Source organism: Chrysoperla carnea, chromosome 4 (genome assembly GCF_905475395.1).
Source record: "Chrysoperla carnea chromosome 4, inChrCarn1.1, whole genome shotgun sequence".
NCBI classification, from domain to species: Eukaryota; Metazoa; Arthropoda; class Insecta; order Neuroptera; family Chrysopidae; genus Chrysoperla; species Chrysoperla carnea.
In genome coordinates, this window is record NC_058340.1 from 13155659 (window position 1) to 13182588 (window position 26930).

The following is a 26930-nucleotide window of genomic DNA, read 5'->3' on the forward strand; positions in this document are numbered from 1 at the left end:
TGAACCATCGAGATTTATGATTTTTTTCTATATTAATGGCACGAATTTTTACGTTGATTTAAAATCAACTGTTTTGTAAATTTTTTTAATTACTTTATGAATTAATTTTGTTCTCTTTTTTACAACTTAACACACAAAATTTCAGACAAAGAACCAATTCCACGTTTAAGAAAAATGCATCGAATACATTTTTCTTACATAAGCTTCACCAAAAATTAAAAGATGAAAAACTATTACAAGAAAATTGTATTCTTTAAAAACACTTTAATAATAAATTCATCGTCTACTACTGGAGAATGTGAATACAAATTAAGTATCCGTGTAATAAATACACAGTAGTCATTAATTTTCATAGAAATGATATTTAAGGATGTACGAGCGCCAGAGCAATTTTGGATAAAAGGTTTGCGTTTTTTTGATGAAATGGGGTTAAGTCTAAATCAATTCTGAAAATTTTAGGGAAATTGCCCGATTATTTAAATAAATAAATGACTTCAAAATTAGGCATATTTAACATTGGTCTTATAGGAAAACGGTAGATGGATGATATGTTTTCATAGATTTCTCCAAAACTATTCCGTAGAAATAAAAAAAAAAAAAACCTTTTTCGTCTACATTCATGAAGTTATAGCAAAATTTATCATCAAAGTTGGAAATACGGTACAAATAATTTCAACCAGAAGTCTAAACTTGCCTAGGCGCTCATACTTCCTTAAGTAAATAAAAATATGTATATTTAACAAATCAATGTCGAAAATTCTTAGACAAGTTAGAATTTTCCTTAATATAATTTTCAAAGGTAACAAAATATAATTAAATAATATCAGAATTTTATTTAAAAGATAAAAACCATATTTTGTCATCATAAAGCCTTAAAATATAATATTATTTAACTTTATCTCAATAACCAAGATATTCACCGGAAATTACAGACAAGTGATTGACAATAACGCCAGCTATTGCAATAACAATAGGATATCAAACAATAACGTTTATAATATTCACTGCAGATTGCGTGAACTAAATCTAATTTCTATAGATTCCTACTTACTATTGTTTATTGTGTGTAATAGCCCCTACATTCATTCATCAAATATTGTGCATATAATATTCTCACTTGTATGTGCTTGTGGTATGAAAACCGTTAAGGAATCAAGTGTTCAATCACGCCCTTTTTTGCTTAAAGTAACTTATATTTTCTAGATACTATTGTTTATTTTTTATTGCTTTTGTATTTGCGTGTAATACAAAAATATATAAGCGATATGATTAAATTTAATTAGGAAGAATAAATTGGTAAAAATTTGAATATAGTATAAAAAGAGGGTTGTTTTAATGCTGGGACACTAAAAAGTCTAAAATAAAATAAATAATTAAAATAATAACAAACCCGACTGCGTTAAATAAAATCTGAAAAGGAAGAAACAAGTACAATAGTTTACATAGCAATGTTAACAATCGGGGCCTATTAAAACCTAGTCCGACTCAAATCTTCGCAATAATGGGTCCCAACTGTTAAAGTCGCTATATAAACTACTGGACTTGTTGTTTCCTTTTCAGATTTTATTTAATGCAGCCGGTTTTTTATTTTTTTAATTATTTATTTTATTTATGTGTACTTTATGCATGATGTAGCTGAATAACAATTCAAAATTTTACAAATTACGATTTTAAGCAACCAAAATTAAATAAATGGTGAGAAGTAAGTATATTGTACACGAGACATTTCAGATTCAATAATATTAAAAATATATTATATAGATGCTACTACAATTCATTTTTATATTATTCCAAGTTCAATTATTATTTATACTAGAAAATTGCATTCTATTTCAAATTAAATCAAATCAATTTTCAACTCTATGGAGTAGCCTTAAAGCTCATAGCCTATAAATCACATCTTAAAAAATATCATATTTTTCTGTTTTGTTTGATTAATTTAAACTTTGTAGTTTGTACATTTATTAAAAATTAATTTATTTAATTATTTCATGGATTAATTAATTTGTAATTCGAACTTTTTAACAGCTCAAAAAGCTGTACTAGAAAAATTAAGAAAATGGTAAATTAAATTTTGTGCGTAATTGTGTTTAACTTTCATTTTCTAAAACCAAGAGGATAGCGTTTTTGATTACAGACGTCACAAAAAAATTTATTTATTTAATGCTTGTGGTAGGCTGGTGTAAGTGCAAGGTTACGCATGAAGGAGGTGCACTCAGCCTCTGAAAATTATTGAGAAGCCAATAAATTAAATTATCATCGGAAAAGGTGACAAAATATGTTATGACAATGGGCCCTATAGCCTAAGTGTGTCTCCCGGTGGTAGCCAATATAACCTTACCTATCCTTTTTTCGAAAGAAAATGGTTACCAGGATATGAAAGAAGTTAATTTTTAAAAGCTTTTACAGCTTTTATTAGCTTAATGTATAACTATGTACCTATGTATCTATGTAACGGATCCTTGAACATGATTTTCACCCGCTTTAAAAACCCCGATTGAATTGGAACTTCGCACACATATCAAGGACCAATGACAAAACAAGATTAAAAAATTCTTAATTGTGGAAAGGCTGAACATTCCATAATATTAAGAGTTTAAAAAATTAAAAACACGCTTTTGTAGCTAATACAAAGAGAATAAGATAGAGGATAAGGCTCTCATTACTGGAAATTACTAGCTATATTCATCTCCATAAATATGTTCAAAAAAAAAAAGAAAGTTAGCAGAATAGTTTTGATCTACGGACCTCTGGGTTATGGGCCCAGCACGCTTCCACTGCGCCGCTCTATATAATTAATATCGTAATAACATGTAATAATTTTGTTGTAAATAGAGTAGTAAGAATTTGTGAAAAATTTTTTCAAAAATGTTAACATTTGTTAGCAGTCTTACGAGAAAGTAACATCCTGCCAACTTTTCTTACATTATACTACCAGTTAGCGATTAGAAAGAGTGAAAAAAAAATTAATTAATTTTTCGAAATATTCAGATTTCTGTTTTTGCGCCAAAATATATATGTTGAATATTATTGAGAAATAAATAATAATGTGAAAAGAGTGCTAGCAGAAAAAGGCAGGAAGTAAATACTTTGATTTAAGACAATATTTTATCGCTATACTTTAATTTTTAAGAAGGCAAATACTCATTTTATTGAATTAAAGAGGTCTTTTCGCCGATAATGTTAATATTTTTTTTAATGCACAATTTACTTCCAACCGGCGAAACTACCCCTTAAGTGCATTTCATTTAAATTGTTGATAAAAGTAACTTAAACTACAGTTTCGAAGAATGTTTTTAGTTTTTTATTTTAAAAAAAAATTACAAAAATATATTGAATTATATTTTCATTAAAAGAATACAAAACGCATTAATTAGTTTAATCTCTAATTTCAACATCACTATTATCAGCAATAAAATCTAAATGTGATGTAATTCTTGTATAAGCTGTTGGAAAGCCAGCTTCGCATCCCAATGAAATACCAAATGAAACAATACCTACTTGTGTGTCTTCACCATTGACATTAACCACTAATGGACCACCACTATCACCCTGCAATTATCATTAAAAAGTCATTTTATTTAACCAAATCAAATTAAATTTGAATATTTTAAGGATGTACGAACTCCATGGCAATTTCGGATAATAGGCTTTATTTTTTTTTTATATGAAGTTGAACTAATTCTTAAATAATTCTAAAAATTGTAAGGGCTGGAGGAGGAGTATTGCCTAATTATTTAAATAAATAAACGACTTCAAAAGAAGGCAAATTTAACATTGGTCATATGGGAAAACGATAGATGGATGATATGTTTTCGTAGATTTCTCCAAAACTAGTCGATATTAATTTAAAAAAAAAAAAAAAAAAAAAAACTATTTAAATTTAATAAATAATTTAAAACCACAATAAATAATTTAAAACAAAAATAAACCCGTTGTGCCCGACTAATTGAGGATATATGACCACGGTAGTAGGGACAAAAATTAAAAAAATATGTTTCCAATTTTGATGATGAATTATGTTATAACTAACGAAAATATATAAGACGAAAAATGAATAAAATTTTTCGATATCTGGAGTAATTTTCAACATATTGAAAATTAAAAATTTTGTTTAATTATTTAGCTTTCGATGTTTTGAAAATCAAGACAGGATATCGAAAAATTTTGCTCTTATTTTTCGTTGAAGTTTTAACAAAATTCATCAAAGTTGAAAATAAAGTACAGATATTTTCAACCACAAGTCTAAACTTGCCTTGGCGCTCGTACTACCTTAAGTTTATTTAAATAAATGAATCACAGAGATATCTAAAAATAAATTTTTCAGCAACGGAATATGGCCTCTTAAAAATTGAACACGATATATATAGCCCATTTTAATAGATTTTGTTTTTACATCCATTATGGATAAAATGTTTATTGGAATCTTAAAAATTCCTATTCTTTTTGCAATATTTATGAAATATGTTGTAATTTAATGGTAAAAATATTTTTATATTTAAAGCAATTGAGATATTTAAGTAAGTATACACTTGTGAAAATATACGTACATTACATGATCCTTTGCCTCCTTTTCCAGATATACATATGTGACTATCTTTAATTGCTCCCAAAAGGAATATAGCACATTTTGTATTCGACATTATTTTACTATTCACAAATCGCAGTACAGGGCTTACTTCATTGGTTTCTGAAAAAAAGTTTAACATTTTAATCATTTTTGATTTAATGGTTCTTTACTAATTTTTCCAATTTCTTTTGTTAATAAGCAAGGTTCCACGTTAAAAATCTATAAAAATCGTAACCTATGCAACAACAGCACTACACTTTGCGAAGCTCGTACATCGAAACTATTAAATTTATGAAAAAAGGTTCTGAACATAAATTGTAGGAAATTTTCTCCAGTTTAATTTTGTATATATTTTCCTCGTAAAATGATTAGGAAAGAAGATATCGTCAAAAACTGTTTTGCGACGCCATTTTTCCAATATGACGGCGCAAGCAGCAAAACTACGAGATAACAAAGTGGAAATTCCAAAAGGGCACCTCAAAATCTATAAAATCGCCCATTTTCAAAACTCCCGGAAAACTTTCCAGGTAACCCCTTTTTCTGAACCAAATGACTTTAGTATTAAGCAAAGATATATATGGTGTTTTGAAGATTTAGCAAAAAATTAAACGTTTGACTCTATGTATCAAGATCTTCGAATAATAAATGTTTTGTTTTTAAAGTTGGTAGTTCTTTTTCCTATTAAACAATGACAATGTTGCCAAAGTGTCCTAGGAGATATATACTCATTATCATCATCATTTAAAGTTGCCTTCAAGTAAGCATTCAGTTAACTCTTTTATTAAACTTTTATTGTCCTTACAAATTTAAGCATCTTCAAAATTTTTCCATCGAAAAACGTGTATTCTCTATTCTTCTTATTTTGCATTCAGTTTTAAACAAAAAAATGCATCACTGTAATAAAAACTATTTAAAAAAAATAAATACTTACTATCAGAATCTTTTCCCCATCCACTAACTGTTGCAGGATATGAAACAAGTGGTACATCAGCCAAAGATCGGCCAGGTAACCGCATAGGTTGAACGTATTCTAAAAAAATCAAATATAAATTATTTTTGATTAAAAAAAAATAAAATAAAATAATCGATTATAAATACAATAAATACCATTGAGTACAGCATCTTCCGGTAAAATAACTAATGCAATATCATTAATTAATAAAAGTTGACTCCAAATCCATTTAGGATGTACCACTTTTTCTTTGGTATAAAAAATTTGTTGTGATGGTTCGGATTCCTTAATTTTATGTGCACCAAGTATTACCGTAAAGTTTTTCACACTAAACAAATATTAAAAAATTCCAATTATTTTATAAAAACACTTTTTCTCTCACACACTTATAGTCCAGGTGCCTATTGGTAAAGATTGGATTGATAAATACACGTCTAGAAGTTTGTGTGTTGTTGTGTGTTGTTACATGACACTGAATAATAATTTATGTCCGTTATCCAATAACTTGAAAATTTCAGTAATATTCAAGTAATCGAACAACAAATTGTTTTTTTAATTCAGTATAGGACAAAACGATTTTTACATTTGCTATTGAATTCTCTTATATCTGACAATGCTAACAATGGAATCGGGGCTGCGCCAGCATTGGTTAACCAAACCTTTTTGGTTTACCATTGGTTTACCAAGGCTATTCAGCCAAGTAAGTTGATATTAAATTAATGTTTTATGCAGTTTTACTAGGTATAGAGATTGGTTCAAAACCCATCTATAGTAGGTTAGGTTACATTGGCTGTCCACGAAGGACACACTTAGGCTATAGAGCCCATTGTGATACCATATATGTGTTTTACCACCTTTCCGCTTATAATTTCATTTATCAGCTCCTCAATTTCAGAGGCACCTCTTGCATGCATATACCATGCACTACACCAGCCCATTAATTAAATTACTATTAATTAAATTAAACAACTATTAATTAAATTAATTTTGTTGCGACGGCGACATCGAACCCGCTACCCTAAGCATACCGCGGACGGGATTGGTTACGCCTTAACCAACTGAGCTAATAGGGCGACTTCTTTATAGGTAATAGAATAAAACAAAAATTAATATTCTTCAAATTGAAACTTTCCCGCATATTTCAAAACTTTCCGTGCCTTGGGAAATAAAACGTCGTACTCACAAGAATTTTCGAAGACATAAAATGTTATGAGACTAAACAATTAAACCACACACAAATTTTTAGAGATAGGCATCCGGACTAAAAACAAGTGTACAGAAAATAAAACTTACAGAAAAGCACAATGTGCAGCAGTTAGAACGTATCGTTTTGATATTAAAGTACCCCCACAAAATCCAACCTGGTTTCCCATTTGTACAAGTAGAGCAGCCTTTAAAAAAAAAGTAAATATTTATCTTATTGTGTGGTATATATAAACATGTACAGACTTAAATTGAAAAAGAAGAAAATTTTGTTTATTTGAAAAACAAATATTACAAGTATATATATCCCTATATATTATAAATGTGAAAGTAAGCATGTTTGTTTGTTTGTTTGTTACGCTTTCGCGCTAAAATTAGCGACTGGTTTTTAATGAAACTGTACAGCAATATAGCTGATTTATCAGAATAACACATGCACTATAATTTATTAAGATATATTTTTAAAAAATAAAAAAATTTAATTTAATTTGACATTTACCATTTTTATATTTTACAAAAATCTTTAATTTATGGTTCAAAATGATGATTATAGATGAGAGCTATGATCATCATTTTGAGGCATAAATTAAATAATTCTGTGAAAGTATAAAATAGTAAATGTCAAACAAATCATGGCCAACTATTCTGATATACTCAATGAATTATGACTATTTTACAGTTAACAAAACTGTGTATATCAAGAGAGGATGGAGGCTATAAAGCGGTGGTTTTTACTTTTAAACCCAGTGAAGCGGGTGGGTATCAATCTAGTATGATATAAATGTATATTTGTTTATTATTTTGTATCTAAATTATTGCAATTGAAAGAAAATTTTGTTTATATAAAATTGGAAATAAATATTATGCTATATAATAAAAAACATTCTCTATAAAATTTCTGTACCACACAAATTTTACAAAGGTGCTTCTTGCGAAGTATCTACGTGAGAACTAATTAAGTTGTAGACTGTGGCACTCAAGGTACAAGTGCAAAGGATTCACAAAAATTTTTAATATTTTATTCGAAGAAAAATATTATATGAATAGAAAATTAATATTAAAAAATCTCGTGAATTGAGAATAAAATTTTTTGAAAAATTATCGAACTTTTACTATTAAATGTTTATATACACGCAAGGTAGTAGTGACAAGAATTGTAAGTATCTAATATTTTAAAAATGATATCAAAAAATAGGTAAGAAAGAACCTGACCAGTGTTTTCATTTTAATATTAATTTTGGTTATAACAAAAATTAAAACTTCAAATTTAAAAACTTTTTATATGAGAAAACTTCTAGGCATAGTTCCAGAAAAACTGCCTTTAGATCATAGATCTGCCCTTGAATATTTCTGAATAAAATGAGACATTGTCTCACATAGAATAAACATTAGTGGATAAGTTTGTTTCAGAATAGAAGTTCAGATGTGCATAAATAAATTTCATAAAAGAACTTCGATAGAAATATAATTTTATAATTAAAACATACATAAAATATTCCATACAAAAAAATAATCTACATAAGACATCCTTAATGTCCAAAATACCAAAAAAATATTTAAGTAAAATATAATTATACTTACTTGGTGTGGGAATTCATGAGGCTTAGCTTCTTCACCACCAACAATTCTGCCTTCAAATTTGCTGGATGGATGAAGTTTTGGTTTGTTTTTTAACACTGGACTTACATATTCAATATGTTTCACATTCTCCCAATCAAACTCGTAGCTCTAAATCCAGGGCGAAAAATTTATAAATATTTTATTTATAAATCAAAATAATTTGTTTAACATTTCCCAACAATAGTAAAAATAATTATTTGTCCTAATTTTAGATTAATATAAATGCTTTTACTTAATTGGCTGTTTATGTTCTTAGAACAAGTAAATTTTTCTTGAGTCAACGATCGCAAACCGTAATGCAAGAAAATAAGTATGTACTTAAAAATAAAAATATTGCAAGTGTTGCTACCAAATTAGGATCATATTTTCTTTTAATTGTTAGCTGATTAAAGTAGTAATCAAACGTAGAAAACTATGGGTTCCAAACGTAAGTTTAGTAAGTTTCATTCAAAAGATTTTTAATAACTTTTAAAGTTTTATTGAAAAATGAACTATTTTCAAATATTCTACACAGTGGAAACCAATAATTCATAAATTTTTCCAAGCTTTGGAGCCCGGATATAATAAGCGAATTTGGATAATATTCAAAACCTTTCGGCTATCATTTAATTGTGTGACATAATAAAAAACTGGTAAAATAAAGCATTCTGGTTTAAAACTTTAAAGTATTTAAATGTAATTTTATATATAATTTGTGTCTAAAATCAATTTCGAAAGAAAAACAAAGGAAGGAAATTTTGATTAAAGCCATATACTTTTATAAATTTTATAGTTAGGATGATCGTTTAACTCCATCTCGAAATTGCACCCCAAAATCATTTTGAAGAGGTAAGACATAGAAACCAAACTGATTATGTTGAGCCCAGAAACCATAGTTTTAAAATTTGTATCAAAAGAGTTAAAGTGGTTTAGGCAAATTCCTAAACGTCAAATTAAAGTTAACGCTAGTCCTCTCTGTTGATAAATGTATAACTGATAATTAAAATAAAAATAAAATTGATTTTCAATTTTATAGAATGAGTTTTTCTTAAGTTTTCCGCGTGGCTTAGTTAAGGCAGATTTTCATTAATTTTTACATTTAATAAATGGTAAATATGTCAAAAATGTAAGAAATAAATAAATAAATTAATTAAAAATGTTTACCTGAACGAATCCAAAACCACAAATTCCAACAACAATAAAACAAAATAAAACTGTATTCATTTTTTATCAAAATGTATTTTCTATATAATTTCATTTTGATTTTATTATATTTATATACCCCACACCCTACACAGATAATGAATTTACAAACCTGAGTGTACATATAAAATATGCATGAAGATTTTAGCAAATCATGTCAAGTAATTATTACAGGATAATCCGATTATATCGCAATTAGAATTTACATATGCATGAGTGTAGATACAATTAAACTTCGGGCGACAAATTTTTAATTCAACGAAGAAGACTAAAGAAAAAATAGTTATATTCAGTCATGTATTTTTTTTAAAGTATTTTTAATATAAAATACAAATATATTTTTAACTTCCCACTATAGGAAGTAATATTGTAGTGGGTCCGATTTTCGAAATCAAAATTTTCAACATACCTTTACGTTTCATGGTTAGGACAAATCATTTGGAGAAATCAATTTGGAGAAGAAGTATGTGTGTATGTACGTAAGTACGTACGGACGTCTGCAGACATTTTTTCAGCGTCGATATCGCCCGAACACAAAATGACATCGACTTTGTTGAGGTGTCGATCGAAGCGTATAAACGGCAATATGATCCAAAAAGAATTGCATAACATTCGATCGAGAGAACTTTTTATTATACTTAGAAGTTATTCGTGTGGACCTAAAGCTCAAGGGTCGCACCAGACTGTATCCACGGCTTGTTATTTAATGAGTGAGAGAGTCGGATTTAACTTAAGTGCCGCCGGCAAAGAAAAATGTATGTGCCTTATACTGTAAAAAGAAAAACATTTTAGGCAAGGGTAATGCATACCCCAGTGCTCCGCGCTTAAGGTTTGCAAATTAATTGTAATTTATAGTCTTATTTATTAATATTTTAAATGCAATCATATTTCTTTAAAGTTTTTCGATAACACAGGAAGAACTATGTTGTTCACTAATAAACTCAAAATCATTTTTACATCCTGAGTACGCCATGAAAATTTCAGATGGATATCTCTTTTTATTTTTGAGTTATAGTCAAATCTTTCAGAAGTTTAAATATTTATAAAAAATATTTTTAATTTTTCTCCCTTATTAATATGCGTTTAGACTTTTAAAGAGAATCACTTTTTTTAGTCCATTTATATGCAAGTGAAATGAGTAATTCACGCTAAGTTATTATTTTTATTGATTTGGTTATTATTAAGAAGGATTTATGTTTATAATCCAAATAAAATAAATTTTACGTATGGTTTGATGATAACATTATATTTTAATTCATCTCTCATCTATGTGGGAACAAGTCGTGTACCTTTAGACAATGTCCATAACACGATTGATTACTCTTTTTGATAAATGATAACCATTAATAATATTGTCATACCTGTATATATGAAAAATATCAGAGGATGTTAAGTTTAGTCCCGAGTTTTGAAATATTAATACTGCAAACAAAATTTTGGTATAGGTGTTAAATATATAATAAACAATTTTTGAACGAAACGATTTTTCGAAATATCCTTCTTTTCGCATGAGGGCCAAAATTAGGGGAAAACTTTAGCAGGCGCTATCATACTTGCCTAAAAGTACATCATACATTGTACCTCTTGACAAAAATCGAGCGTTCTAGAAAGTATTGTTTTACGAAACAATAATGCAACTTGTAGAGAAGTGAAACGGCGCGAAAAATGGAGAAATAAATCAAATACAATTTGGAATAATTACATAATATCTAGTGCAGTTTAACGTCAAATACTCTCAAAATTATTTTTTGTCAAGCTGTTTATGGAAGTGTACCACACATTCAATTCCCAGATGATGGAATTTCCCTAACTTCCTAAAATACTGCAATATCAACTATTTTATTTGAACAGAAATGTGTAGCTTAGAGGTTACATTCCGCATCCTATACAAGAGGTAGTGAGTTCAATTAACCCACTGAGAAAAAATTTTTTTAATTTAATCAAATACATAAAATTACTAATCGAAAATATTTCTGTAAATATTGGTTTTAAAGCAAAAGTAATCAGGGGTAAATTATTGTTTAAGCTAAGTTGTTCTTCTCTCCCAATAGTTAAAGATCTTTTTTTGCCCCTTAGTTTTATTTGGCACATGCTCCTCTCCATGCTTCGACAGGCTCTAAGTTTTTTATAGTCAGCTAGGGTCAGCTAAGTATTGTAAGCTAGGGTCTAAGTGCCGTATGTGAGGACTGGAAGAATGCAACTGTCAAATACTTTGGTTTTAAGGCCAAAGGTAAATTGCTCTTGAAGATGTATTATAAGGATCAATACTTTCGCCACGCATTAGTTGTTCTTTGCTGAGCCTCCATAGATGTGCTACTTTTGAAAGGTACAAGCTGTACTAAGTATAAATGTAGCTGGCTACATTTTCGATTAGTTTACCATTGAGGGTGAAAATTGAGTTTTCTCTTGTATTGGACATTATCTTAGTCTTCTCGATATTTATGTGTAGCCCGATTCGGTTACTATAAGTATTTAGTTCATCACTCCAAACTTCTCTCAAACTATATACTAAACTAAAGCTAAATACTCCACACTAAACTATACTCCAATAAATGTCCAAAGGTACAAGACTTGTCTCTATATTGAACAGATAGGTAATTTGTTATTGTATTGTCTGCTGTATGTATTATATAATACAAACAAAAGAAGTAAAATTGGTGTATAGAATCTACCTAGTCAATCATCTATCAATTGATATGATTTATTTATTTTAATTATTATAGTTATTTATTTGTTTGTTTATGTATTTATAAAAATAATGATAATTTGATAATTATATTTTATAAAATAACCTTTCATTAATAAACAATACACCTAGTTTCATACAATCACGTGTGAATAAACTGTAACCATATACAGAGTTTTTCAAAACTTTGACTTCGGCTGAATAGGGGATAATCCTGATGTCAAATTGGCCATATCACCCATAAAAATGTAAAACAAGACTTGATACCATGACAAAATTTGAAAGTGAAATTAAAATTGATTACGAAGAAGTTATAAGCAATTTTTAGCATCAAAGCTATTTTTTATTGATGCGGAATATCACGCGCTTTTTCATGGAGCCCAATCAGGTACAATATTAATTGCCATCTACGAGACTTTGGAAAGCAGATATGCCTTCTATTTAATCAACCAACGCCACCGTTTGTCAAGATTTAACGCGTCAATAGAGATAAGTCCGAGGCCATTTCATTCTTTTTACTAACAAATGTTTTTAACGCTTAGAAATATTAATGGTTTAAACAAAATTACGGTGTGGGTATTCTTAAAATCTGTCTATCCATTCGAGAACACATTAATTCAAAAAGAATAGATATAGATATATCTTAAAAGTAATTTGGAGAAAAACGGTCAATTAGGCCATGGGTACAGAAGAGAATTTAACTTCAAAAACATTTAACAAAAACTTTTATTTAAATATTTTTTAATACACTATAGATTCGGTATAATTTCAGCTCAAAGTCAGCTTAAGAAGATTTAATAGAGGATAATCCTGATATGGCCGTATTACCCATACAAATGTAAAACTCGACTTGATCCTATGATAAAATTTGAAAGTGAAATTAAATTTGATTAAAAAAGGAAGAAGTTATAAGCAATCAAAGATTGCATTCAAAGGCTGCCCATCTCCTTTTAACAAAACAAAATTTTATATGTAATCTCTATGGCGATACCCACATATGACTAGTGACGTCGTGGGTAATTTTAAACGTTCATATCTTGCATACTCGAAAGATTTTTAAAAACCAACTTTACTTTTCTATTCGTGAAGTGAGAATTCTTCAACTGATAAAAAAATTTTGCCCGATCCCCTATTATTTGTCGTGATATTAAGATATTGGTTTATGGGTGGAAAATATTATACGAATTGAAGTGAAAAATATTAATTTAAATACAATAACTAATATTAAAAAGCAATTTTTTTCGAGTCTGCTATGGAAATTAAAAACCCCTTTCAAAAAGCTCAATAAAAATTATAAGAAATCGCTCAAAATTTTTGAAATCACAATCGGCGAAAATTGCATTAAAAATTGTTTTACTATTTTCTGCAATAAAAATGATGAAAGCCCTGAAAATTTCGATGAAGTCGATATTTTTATATTTAATTAGTTCAGTTTTCATAAATTTTCAAATACTTTAGATCTTTGCGAGCGACATCTGAACATCAACATTAACAAACGTTTAATTTGTTCTAATAAAAATTAATTTACAAATCATAAATTTCTCCAAAATAATTATTTCAATTTCAAAATTTAATGAACTCTCTTTATAAATTGAATTCGGACTATGATAACTTTGTCTGTATTATTTCCAAAATAATAATAAATTAATTAAAGTGTTATTTATATTTACTGATTTATCTCAACAACCTTTATCATCAAAATTTTTAAATCTCTATTTTACTAGGATTTAATTAAAAAAATTGGAAATATTTTGAAATATTGTTTTGTGTTTTGAGATAAAAATATAAACAGTAAATCATTTAATTCCTTTCATCACTATACGAAAAGTTCATATTAGAATTGAATACGTGTTAAAAGAGTCGTTTTAGTTAGAATAATTCAATCTCAGACAAAAGAGTCTTATATACAGTCCTATAATACAAATCATCAAAAGGATGTTGCAGAAAATTGACTGATAATAAACTTTCCCAAAATTATACAAATGGAAGATAGTGTAGTTTTGCATCAAAATATCAGTAATATCAGGGGCATTGTTAAACAACAGTAATAAATTGTTACTTGTTTATTAGTAATAGAAACCGAACAAAACTAACTAAGACCGTCTATTTGTATTGCTATAGATTAAACCTTGAATCAGACCGTACACTTCAAATGAAGAGGAATATAATGTGAAATTATGTATGTAAAATAAAAGTTTTAATAAAAAATTCTTTCTTTCGTCCGCCATTTATTTTGTTATCGCAAATTTTCGAAGGTATTTTATAGAATTTTACGAAAATGTTTCACAAGACCACTAGTTGAAGCTACTTGCAAATTCTCAATTATCTCTGTTATCTTTTACTTCTAATAACTTTCACAACTCAATTTTTTTAAATGATAAAACATAAAATTTTGATAAGAAATACAAATTGACATTTATAAAAATATTTTTTCATTTTTCTCAAAATTAATGCTGAATCGATTGTAAAAGTTTTAGCTTCTTAGGTACCCTGCATGTCGATTTTTTGTGTCTTTTTTTTGAATTTTTTTTTAGTTTTACCTCCCAACCAGCAAACAAATCATAACGATAACGTTCGATAAGGAACACAGTTCCACTAAGAAAATAAAAATCGAATAGCAATGTTTAAGGAAGCACTTTTATTTTGACTCATACTATACAAACATTAAAATGTAAAATGTGTAATTGTTAACAAGTAATACAGTGTGGTTTATTATACATTGTTTATATTACAATACAACCAGACGGAAATGTTACATAAATGTAAACTATTACTTAAGTGAAACAATAGATAAAATACATTCTATTTCCGTGTTTCGATACTATGTAAATATTCTAATACTTGTATTAATTATTGTAGAAGATCGAAAACAATAAAACAGAGGTAGACTCAATTAGTAACAAGTTGAATCACAAATAAGAAAAAATTTTGAAAATTAAAATGCAATAATCTTATGTCTTCAGCTTCAAAATCAAATTTCATTGTGAAAAAATCAAAGTATATGGTATCTGTTCAGTTTTCTGCCGAGAAAACTGACTTTTTTCCACTCCCGAACCAAAAACCTCCCTCCATTTCCTTCGGCAATTCGCTAAAAAGGGGAAAAATAATTTTAGAGTACAATTACGCTTTGAAGTCGACGCTAACCATATGCTTACCTAAAAATCGATTCATTGATGATGCGTATGAAAAAAGAGTTTCGAAAAGTTGTCTTTATAAAACACACTTTTTTTATCTTTAAAGATTAAAACTCCTAATCCATTTGTTTCATAATGACTATTATCTGCTATATAAAACAATTCTGATTTAACGAACCTTAAAACATGAAAATTGATTGAAATATTTTTTCATTATCAGTATTCTTTACCTTTATTACGTATAGTAAAGTAAAAAGAAATTTCAGAACGAATTCCCAAAACAAAATCAAATATACAAACACACTAGATTAAAATATGTTTGTTTACACTACAGTAAAGTGATTTTTATTTTCTTATTATTATTTTTTATTAATATTATATTGCTTGTTTGTTCACATGTTCTACCAACGGAACATACAATGCTTGCAACCTAAAAATTTCCAGAAATTGTTATTTGATAGCAATGTGTTTTGATAGCAAAGGATGAATTCAGTAAAAACTACAAGATAACTTTGGCTAACACTTTATATTGTATTATCTCAAACAGACAGACAAAATAATTTAAAAAAAAAATCTTGATATATCATGGAAAAAAATCCTGAATTAATTAAAACAATAGAACTTATTTTATAAAACACTTTTTAGGCATATTCAACATTGGTCACCGGAAAATGGATTATATATTTCACAGATTTCTGCAAAACTAATCGATGGAAATTAAAATAAAACTGGAAATTAAGTTAAAACTTTTATTAATTATGGAAAACAAAAAAATCCCGTTGTGCCCGACAAATTAAGGATGTATGAGCACGGTAGTTGGGACACAAATTAAAAAAATATATTTTTTCTATTTTGATGGTGAATTATGTTATAACTTGACAATATAAGACGAAAAGTAAGAATACAATTTTTCGATATATGGAATAATTTTCAAAATATCGAAAATTCCAAATTTTTTTTAATTATTTAGTTTTCGACATTTCGAAAACCAAGGCTTAGGTAATTCGAAAAAATTATTTTTCGACATCGATTTATTATTATTTTTCGTCTATATTCATGAAGTTATAACAAAATTAATCATCAAAGTTGAAAATAAGGTACAAATAATTTCAACCACAAGTCTAAACTTGCCTTGGCGCTCGTACTACCCTAATACTAAATTTTGAGCAATCTAAGAAGATGGATGCCCATATTGATAAACGATACGCCCTACATCATGATAAACGATGGAAAGAAGTTAAAATTTTTTGAAATTTTATCTGTTTCCTTTCGCTTTAATCAAAACAATTGTTGTAAGCAAACGAGTCACTGTAATAAGTTGATTACGTGTGGTTGCTCGGGATCTTAAGTTTGCTTGGTCTAGATAATGCTTGGTATAATAAGCCCTACCGATGCTTAGCTATGAAATAATCAGTCTAATTTTATTTCTGCTTTGACTGTGCAAATCAAACCAGGATACATTAGTTCATTTATAAATAGGACCAAGCTTAGATAACCGGAGCCAAACGTTTGAGTAGCAGGCATAATTTATGATTATCAAGAAAACTTATCGACATTGTCCGAAGGCCAAGCCAAACTAGCCATATAGTACCGTGTTTTTTTTAGATATAGCACCGAATTATTTATTAAAATTACAAGAAGTTTGTAGACATGAATTACATTTGAAAATTCGACTGTCATCTACATCGATTGACAGTAGAGCAATGCTCAGCAGGTGAAATCGAGAACGGTGCTATAAAAATCCCGCCTGAAACTCCAACGTTACTAAATGTGGCTCTGTCTAGACATAACTGAAAAATTTACGTATTTCAAAAACGCAGACACATAATACATACATAGGTATACCAATCTATTAAACTACGGTCTATTAATTTCACTAGGAAGTTCACACATGATTTGCCTTTAATATAACCTGAGTTTTCCTAAGAAAGTATAATGGTGCTATATGTAACTACATAAAATGGTATACAATTTTTTATTGAGCTACAAGATAAATTGCATATTACATTAATATTTTTCAAATTGGAAATATTTATAAGAAAATAACGGTACATACCAGAAGCATACTATGTAGTTAGAAAAATACACAACCGTTTTTATTTTTTTAATAAATTTAATACAAATATTGCATTTGTTGAAAAAATTCACCAAGAGAAATTATCTAAGAATTTAATCAAAGATGTTAACAACTACTGTTAACTTTTCGCCTACTTACTAAATGTAAAAAAACGTAAAAGTTTTGTCCTGTAATTTTTTGTAATACATACATTAGATATAAAGGTAGGTGAAATTAGAAGGACTAGAAACTAGTTTCTTGATCGTGTTTTGACGTTTTATTTTGATTCACTTACAAAAAACTAACAACGTAGTCAGATCCTTTTCCCAGAAAAGCATCATGAAATTCCATGTTCAAGCATTGATAATTTTAGATGTACAATTACAAATATGTAAATATATGATTATAATAAAGGGCTAAGCATAAGGAACTAAGGTTTGACATTAGATTCACGACAGCTAAAAAAAGGTCTTTATTGGTAAATTTTTATTAACTTTTCAAACTGCCTACTGGCGCAAAATTTCTTAATACATCTCCCGGATGCGTGCCGTGATATCGATCAGGAACACACATACTTCTTCTCCAAATTGGTGTTTATGCCATGTCTTGACCATGAAACATAATAATATGTTGAAAATTTCAATTTCGAAAATTGGGCTCATTAAAATAGCTTCCTATACTGAGAAGCTAGCAAATAAAAAATATTATTTCTGTCCCCTTTCCGTTCCAAATATCAACTTATAATTCTAAAAAATATTGGATGATAAATAGAGTTTGGAGATTATTATAAATATTCATATTTTGCTTACAGAGTTGATCGGTTTATGGGTTTTTCCGAATTTCTAATTTGGACTTTAAGAATTGGGTTTATCTGATTATCACGTTAGAAATGTTATATCCATCGTGTTTCTCCATTTTAGGATAATATGCTTAAAATCTCTTGAACATTTTAACTTTTTTTAATGTTTGATAGAGATGGTATAGATCTACATCAAACTTGCCAGGATAAGCAAGTGTTCGGGTAGCAGAACTAAATAAAACCGAGTTAACTTTTAAACCGATTTAAAAAAATTTCCGAAATAGTTAATTTCTTCCCTACTTCTTTTCCAAATATTATTGTTCCCTAACGCTCCCCTTATAGAAATTTCTGATTTGGCGATGTTTCATTTTGAATTTGCAAATAATTTCATAAAAATTTGAGTTATGAACTTATCCACGAAAGTTTGGTGAATCTTGAATAATCCACTGAGCTATAATAACCGAATAAAAACACTACTGAATTTGTTTTTATTGTGATAATAAAAACAGCTTCTAACAATAGGCTTAACAGCTTATTTAAAGTATGAAGTCAGTCACCTACCTATCCAAAACTTATTAACATAAAAACCGTATGGGTATAACCGTATACATATAGATAGACATTACTCCAATATCACTTTACAATGTAAAATCAATCCTATTAAAGCTTTCAAGAAAAATATGTGTCATTCTGTCTATTGATCCCAGGAGATTTCGTCTGCAGAACATAGATATCTATCAGTTCGATATATTGATATTTTTTTCAAAATAACCTTATGAGATGGCTATATTATTATTATTATTATTATTAATATTTTATCAGATGAAACCTATTGAAAAATCAGCATTTCAAATTCAGCTTTTTAATTAAAAAGTTTAATATTTTTACCTATACAGTCAAACCTGGATAAGTGAGTTGCGAATATGCGAGGGTAATTGCCAGATCTTGTCATTTTACTAAAACCTCTATAAGTGAGAGTTCTGCTTGTATGTACCTTCATAAGCGATAGTCGAGCATATTTAACATCTGCTATTTATGCTTCATTTTCCAATTTCGTGGAACTAACTAACATTGTTTTTTGTTGGAACTATCTTCCTTATCGCACGATATCATTCTGATTTGTTTGCTGATTGGGAGGTAAAACCAAAAAAAGTGCAACAAAAAAAACCACACCAAAAACTGACTATTTTCATCTAATTTATCTAGGAAACTAAAACTTTTTCAATCGATTGAGCTTGCTATAAATTTTGAGAAAATGCGAAAATATTATTATAATTGCCAATTTGTATTTTTTGTCAAAATTTTATAAATTATTTTATAAATTTAAAAAAATTGAGTTGTGAAAGCTATCAGAAGTTAAAGATAACAGAAAAAATTTAAAGTAAGTACAATGAAATTTTTATGTTATATCTAATATCCTGATCAAACCAATCGTAATGTACTCACATATTGAGTTAACTACTAAATCAGAAGTATGTCTTTTTTAAACTAATATTACAAATAATTAATACAGTAAAAACTTAAAGTAGCTATGAAATTAAATTCTTTGAAGAATGAAACAAGTATTTGACCTCTAAAATTAAATACCTTCAGAAAAATATTTTGTAAATAAAAAAATAATAATAAGCGCTAGATTTATAATGTACCAAGGTACGAAAGGAATATAGTTTCTACCGGGTGTCCCAGGACACCTCTCGATCTTTTATCTTTTCTGGTTGTTGTTATAATTATCTTTTGCGTTGAGAAGTCATACAGGAAGCACTGCTTTTTTTTAATTATGATTATCATTTTTTATTTAATTTATATGTATTTATTTTAATTTATTGAAAATAGAGGATGATAATAACCTAATTATATATTTTCCCCTAATTAATAAAAGTGAACATATCCCTTAAGTATGTACGTACTTATTCATGAATAAATAATATATTTTAAATTAAGTACAAAATAAAATTGTTTACTAACAATACACAATTTTTCTCTATCTATACTTAATTTATGTATTTAAGGATGCCGTAGCCAAGTGGTTAAAGGACCCTTATAATTTCGCCCTGCCCGCCTGTGTTACAAAATCCAAATTTTAAAAACTTACCCCCCTTTAAATTTTAAAGAATATGAAGCTTCAATTAGTTAAATATTTTGACAGCTAACATTTCGTGAAATATTCATCTGAAGCGTAAAGAAAGAAAATTTCTAATTCGTTTGAAGATCATTATCAAGTTGATGAAGGTTTATATCTCTTCATCAACAACTGCAAGTGAAATTTACAAAATTTATAAAACCCTCGACAAATTTTTCGGGTACGAAACCCAAAACTTAAAACATATTTTAGAACACGCTCCATTAAATTACCTTTTTGCTTAAAGCCCTTTCCAAACTCAACCGATTTTGATTATCATCGCCAATTTTTTAGTTTTTTCGGATATGGAACCCTAAACTCGTATTTGAAACATAGCTAAGAACACTCTCCATTAGATTATCATTCAAACGAAACAAAAAAATCCAAATCGGTTCATCCGTTTAGGTGCTACGATGCCACAGACAAGATAGACAGGCAGATATACAGGCAAATAGGCAGACAGACAGATACACATAGCAGTTAAACTTATCACCCCTTTTTTAGTTTGGAGGTTAAAAAAATAGATGACGATTCCGATCTTCAAACGAAAAACAACTAAGAACTATCTTCTAACAGAAACAGAGCTAACATTCTCGATGAAATTACATTTCAAACCAAAATACTTAAATCAAAATTAGTTAATCCATTTAGGAGCTACGATGCCACAGACAGGCAAACAGATACACTTATAACACTCTTTTTGCTAGTCAGGAGTTAAAAAAATAATTATATGATCAAAATTGTACTTTCTAATGTAAATATTTAGATTGTATTGTCTAGCGCTTAAACCAAATTTTTAGTTTTCGATAAAGAGTTATAGAAATGACCATTATTTTTGATTAATGGAATTAAACAGAATTTGTATCTATTTTTCGATAATTTATTTTAAACAAGGTACTTCAAGTTAATATAAGATTTGTTAAATACTTGTACTTATCTTTTACTTCACAAAAAAAAAAAAAACTGTTATCAATTCATGTTATCTTAATACCTAGTGTGATAATGTGAGGTATTAATTATGTATTAAAGTGATTATTTTTCCTGGCTTAAATTTAATTTTGTGCAGAGTTCAAAGTGGTTTTTATTAGGAATTTGTATTTATTTAGCATTTAAATCCAAGATAAACTTATAGATGCTTAAAAGATTGCTCAAATCAGAATGCAATTCAATTATTTCTATTAAATACTAGCGTTACTTTTATTATAAAAGCAGACCTCTTGACATTAACGAAATAGAGGTCTACTTTATTGAATCATCCGTCAATCCAATAAATCAATATCAACAAAATCTGGTCAATTTTAGTAAATATGTTAACAAAAGTACTATACCTATTATGAAAACTGACCTTAATTCAAAAATTTCGTATTTTTATTTTTCCAGTCAATTTCTGCTGAAAAATATTTTCAAAAAACTAACTTTTACTTTTTTAATGACTAATTTAAAATGCCCTGCTATATATATCAGTTAAAGACTTGAGTTGATGTTGAAACTCTGAACTTTACGACTTTTATTTAAAACATTTTTCTCGAAAAAACTTATTTTGAAAGTAAATTATATAATCTCTTTGTTTTTGAGGTATACAAAACCATTTTTAATATAACTTTCAACACTGTGTAACATTTTATTTTCGGAAAGTTTTACTGCAAAACATTGGCATAAAATGCGTGTAAGTTTTAGAAAATTCAACGTTGAAATTTTGTTTATCTCAAACAAGGCATTTCAATAAATATGGTGGAAGCGCAAATAATTCGTGTAGAATATTAAAGCAGTGATATCTTTCATATTTTAAATGCGTTTCCACCATTTATTTATTACATTTATATTACAGATGGTTATTATTTGTAGGCGAAGGTGGTTTTCTTAAAACAAATCATTAAAACATCACAAAGGAAATTGTCTCTGTCTTTATCACTTTTATTGCTCAACATTATGTAATTTTTTATAATTTAAAAATTAAACAACTATCGATAAAAAAAAGTGTGAACCATGGTACATGGCTCATGGCTATCTATACCATGGTATAATTAGCTCACTCCCTTATGTGTCTACCATCACCCCACCAATTATATCTGAATGAATCTGATAGAAATATAAAAAAATATATATATAATTATCGTATCCCTCTAATTTATCAAAGTACATCATGTTGTTAGATTTAAGGTAAATCACTTTTCATATTCGAACCTTTACCTCTTCAAACGTTATTTTTAAAAATATCTGTTGTGAATGATTTATAAAACAATATACAATGATCAGTGTGTAAATAGACAAATGAATCACAAATTTTTATGTTTTTTCAAAAAAAATTTTCACTTTTAGTCACTGGATTTGTTAAAATTCAGTTAATACTATTCTAGTTCATCATATTTTATCTCTCAGTCGATTTTCCACAACAAAAAATTTTAATAGAAATGGAAATAGTTTATTAATTTCAACACGTTTAGTTTCTAAGATAGCGAAAATTACAGGTCAATACACAAGTAGAAGCACAAGTAGCTATAAAAATCAAAAAGGTACCCGATACTGACGCAATTCTTTTATACATAATACAAATCTTAACATTACCTAAAAGAGAACAACGTAAATTTGTCAATACTTCCGCATTATGTTTCCTCAATGGAACAACATAATACCATTAATGCTTACTTTAATCTTTTACTGTAAGGATAGGCTTGCATAATATTATTTTATAACACATTTTATTTCGCTCATACCATTTTAGAACCATATTAAAAACATACTCGTATATTAAACATAAAAAGAAAACATAAAAAACATTTGCCACTATTGCATCAATAACGATTACAAAAAGGCGATTCTGTAAAAAGATATCATTTCGTTCAAAAATATACAAGAAGAAGAGGTCAACGAGGAGAAGGTGTAGTACCTAGAATTAAAATTTACATTTACATGTTCTTTTTAAAATTCAAAATGTAAATTGACGAAGTTGAAGTTTATAGCACCTATTCGTTATTCGTTAACAATACGTTCTTTTTTGGAGAGTTAAATATTGAACAGCTATCGATAAAAACGTGTGAGCCATAGTACAAGATTGGGAAACATGACATATGATAATAATCTACCACCCTAATACCATAACCAAGAGTCACCCCCGACGATTGTACCTGAAGGTTCTCTCTTCAACATCTAAACAAATGCACGTTGGTAATTAATTCTCTACGTTACCAACCTTAAAGCAATTAAACTTTGTCTTCATATAATTGCATATCAAAGAGAACATTATCCGTCAAGAAATTAAAGAATGAACCAAGGAACATTGTGCTCCTGGTAGTTAGTATTTTTAGATCACTTCGGTCAAGTGATTCGGACAAGTTTTTTTGGATGAGGTTTAGATAAGCTACCCTCCCCAAGCCCACCTTGGTTTCTTCTGCCCTCATGTCACCTTTTTAGCAAATTAAAGAAACACAAATCGCAAAAAGTTCTCCAGGTTTCGTCTTACTCAAAAAATTCTTCGGATTTTTTTTTCAATAATCTTAAAAAAGAATTTTCCTAATTAACACATTTTCATCATCTCTAAAATGGTTTTTCTAAAATGAACCAGTGCATGAGACTTTGTAACTCTTACGGATTTTCGCTGCGTCCCTTTTTGTATATTTTATATATCTATCTGTCTACCTTATTATATCCACCTATAATTGGCGCAAAGTAATACCATTTAGTCATTTTTATTAGTGCAAGCGGTTTTCAGCGAGTTAATTTTCAGAAATTTCAAAAAATATGTGAATCCATAAATAAACCGTACTATATATTAGTTGTTACATATAGTAATAAAAACATAAATTTCAATCTAAATTATGTTTTGTGGTTTTTTGTAGAAAATCGATACATCTGGTTTATCAGAAAGTTTACAAGTGCCTCCTATATATGGTAATATTTATTTATTAAGTTTTCACCAGTATTCACAATTTTCATTTTTCAAAGTTATTTTGAGAGTCGTAATTCTTGTCAAGAGGTTAAATTGTACACAACAATTTACTTTCTTTAGTTCCATAAAACTTCTTATATCTTTCATCTTTCTATGTTAAGTATTTCTTTGCTAGTATAGTATAGTATAGTATAGTATCCGTATGTATTGTATACATTAGTACATATACTATACTTTACTTTCTATATGCTAACACTAGCAGCCAGCACACAAAGAACAAGAGAATAGTAAAGACAAATAGATACATGAAACTTAATAAATTTTCTGTATGTGGAACGATATAAATCGACTAATATTGATGAATCGATACATATGGTAACTATTTGTTATGTTCAATTTTCTTTTCGATTTTATTACGAAAATCATGAAATATGTTGAATTCAATGTGCATTTTCTGTTATAGGATGTATTAAACGGATTTAGTGACAGGTCAGAAAATTTGAGTGAGTGAGAAATGCCAAGACAATCTCAACAAGTGCAGGACTTGTATCCAAGATCAAAACTACTAAAAAAACTACACGTTAAATATTGATATATACTAAGGCAGAACTATACCGAAGCCTGGTTTTTGCTCAATGTCAAAGTCTTAACTATATACTTTAGTAGAAAAATGGAATCTTCCACTCGGTCTACTGCAATCATTAAGTATAAATTTTACTGTTTTAAAAGTTTTATTTAAACTTTCAGTTGGAAAGCTTAAAACTTTCAAACTTTAGGGGTCAAACACATAGAAATTCACGCAATTTGTAAAATGTTTTCGTTTTGTCTCGTACAATTTAAAAGTATAGATAAACATATTCAATAGGTCTTCGTATATAAAAGTGTTACTGAACTTACATTTTTAAGCATCGAATGGCGTCATTCAGGATTTAAAACCACCTTATAAAACAATATGAATATTCATTAAATATTGTAGGTAGGTATAGACTATGGATAGGTAAGTTATATAAGTACATTGTATTTATTATAACGACTTGGGGTAAAAATTACACATAAATAATGTCAGTGCTATTATTAAATTACAATCTTCTCTTCCCTAAACAGATACAAACCTACGTACGTTACGTATACGTCTAACAATCATAATAGACATTTAAAGGTTAAATTTAATAAAGTACACGTAAATAAGGTAACTACCATAATTATTAATTATTTATTCATAATATAACAATAACATTATAGTCTAATAAATATTATGATCAAGTTTATAGGGTAGAGTGTTGCCTGTTTATGGTAATGTACCTTTGATCAAAAAATATAATCTTAGGCACCGTACCGAAGGTCATTTTTTTATACCCTGTATACTAAGTTTAGTCCCAAGTTTGTAACGCTTAAAAATATTGATGCTACCAACAAAATTTTAATATAGGTGTTCATAAAATCACCTAATTAGTCCATTTCCCATTTTCTGTCTGTCCGTCTGATGTCTGATCTTTAATGTAGTCATCAGAATGAATTTGGTAATACTTATTCCCCTGAGAGATTTTGTTACTCGTCCTCGACCCGTACCTCGTACATATTTTGGCTACACTTTCATCGAATGTTGAGAAGGTGTGCTGGAAATGTGGCAATTATTTTGTCCTTCGTTATAGATCATCACGTACTATGATTCAATGAAATAATTAGTTATGGAACGCTTAGAGAAGAGATGTCTATAAAAGAAGAAACTTGTAGCGCTTTCAATGTTTTGTTTTATATACCTTCTTCAATGATATGATGATACGGCTCGAGTTCTGTTTTTAGTCGAGTGATTCGGGTAAATCTGCCAAACTCGTACTCGTATGAAAACAAATTTGAATCGAGTGCGTTTACAATCCTGTTATCAATTAATTACATTCCAGCTAAATGTTGAACTAATTTTATGTATTTTATTTATATTGACTAATAATTCATATTGCTAATTGAATAAAGAAATTTAAAAATTGGTATATCCACAACTTTTTCTAAGAATTCCTATAAGTAGAAATATTTTGCAGTTTCTTCTAATTTTTCCTACTAGGTATTACATATTGATTTGTAATTTTCTTCTCACTAGCAATGTTTTCAAAATTTTTTAATTATTATTAATGCATGTAGGAATTGCGATAAAAAGCCTGAAAAATGTTAAAGCAGATGTTGCGAGATGTTGCAGGGAGTGTAAATAGTTAACTAGAGTGACTCAAAACTCGAAACGACTCGAGTGACGTAATAAATTTACTCGCGTGATTGGAGTCAAAAAATTCTACTCAAGTCGCATCATCACGATGATTTACAAACAACATGCTGAAAATACTCTAGGGTATGATTCATAGTAAATCATGATCTTATTACATGGATCATATATTAATAAAATATAAATATAGTTTTATTGATAGCAATTTAATATTTAAATTCTCAAAAAATACATATACTCAGGGGAATGAAGCTGAAAATAGGGTACAACCTCCGAAATCCAAGTAACTGCATCGATTTTGTTGAAATTTTGGAAATAAGCTCTACTTACCATCTTATTCAAAATCTATATCATGCCGAAGGGCGCTTTTTATCCTAAGGGGGTGAAAACTACCCCTTAGTGCAAAAATGCAATAAAAAGTGTTTTAAGGACTTTGTAAGAGTGGGGAATGATAAATTATGTAGAATATGAGTTGTGCTATGATTTATCATTATAAGTATAATTTTTAGAA

At 28.3% G+C, this 26930-nt stretch overlaps 1 protein-coding gene across 1 annotated transcript; it reads right to left on the minus strand.

Moving 5' to 3' along the window:
• Nucleotides 1–3324: 3324 nt before the first annotated feature.
• On the minus strand, nt 3325–9557 carry LOC123297814 (brachyurin-like). Its single transcript, XM_044879605.1, has 7 exons — nt 9489–9557; nt 8307–8453; nt 6816–6913; nt 5678–5850; nt 5502–5600; nt 4551–4690; nt 3325–3552 (listed from the first exon to the last, which is right to left on the minus strand). The coding sequence occupies exons 1-7, from the start codon at nt 9546–9548 to the stop codon at nt 3379–3381; spliced, it is 891 nt and encodes a 296-aa protein (XP_044735540.1). The 5' UTR covers nt 9549–9557; the 3' UTR covers nt 3325–3378.
• Between the last annotated feature and the right edge of the window lie 17373 nt (nt 9558–26930).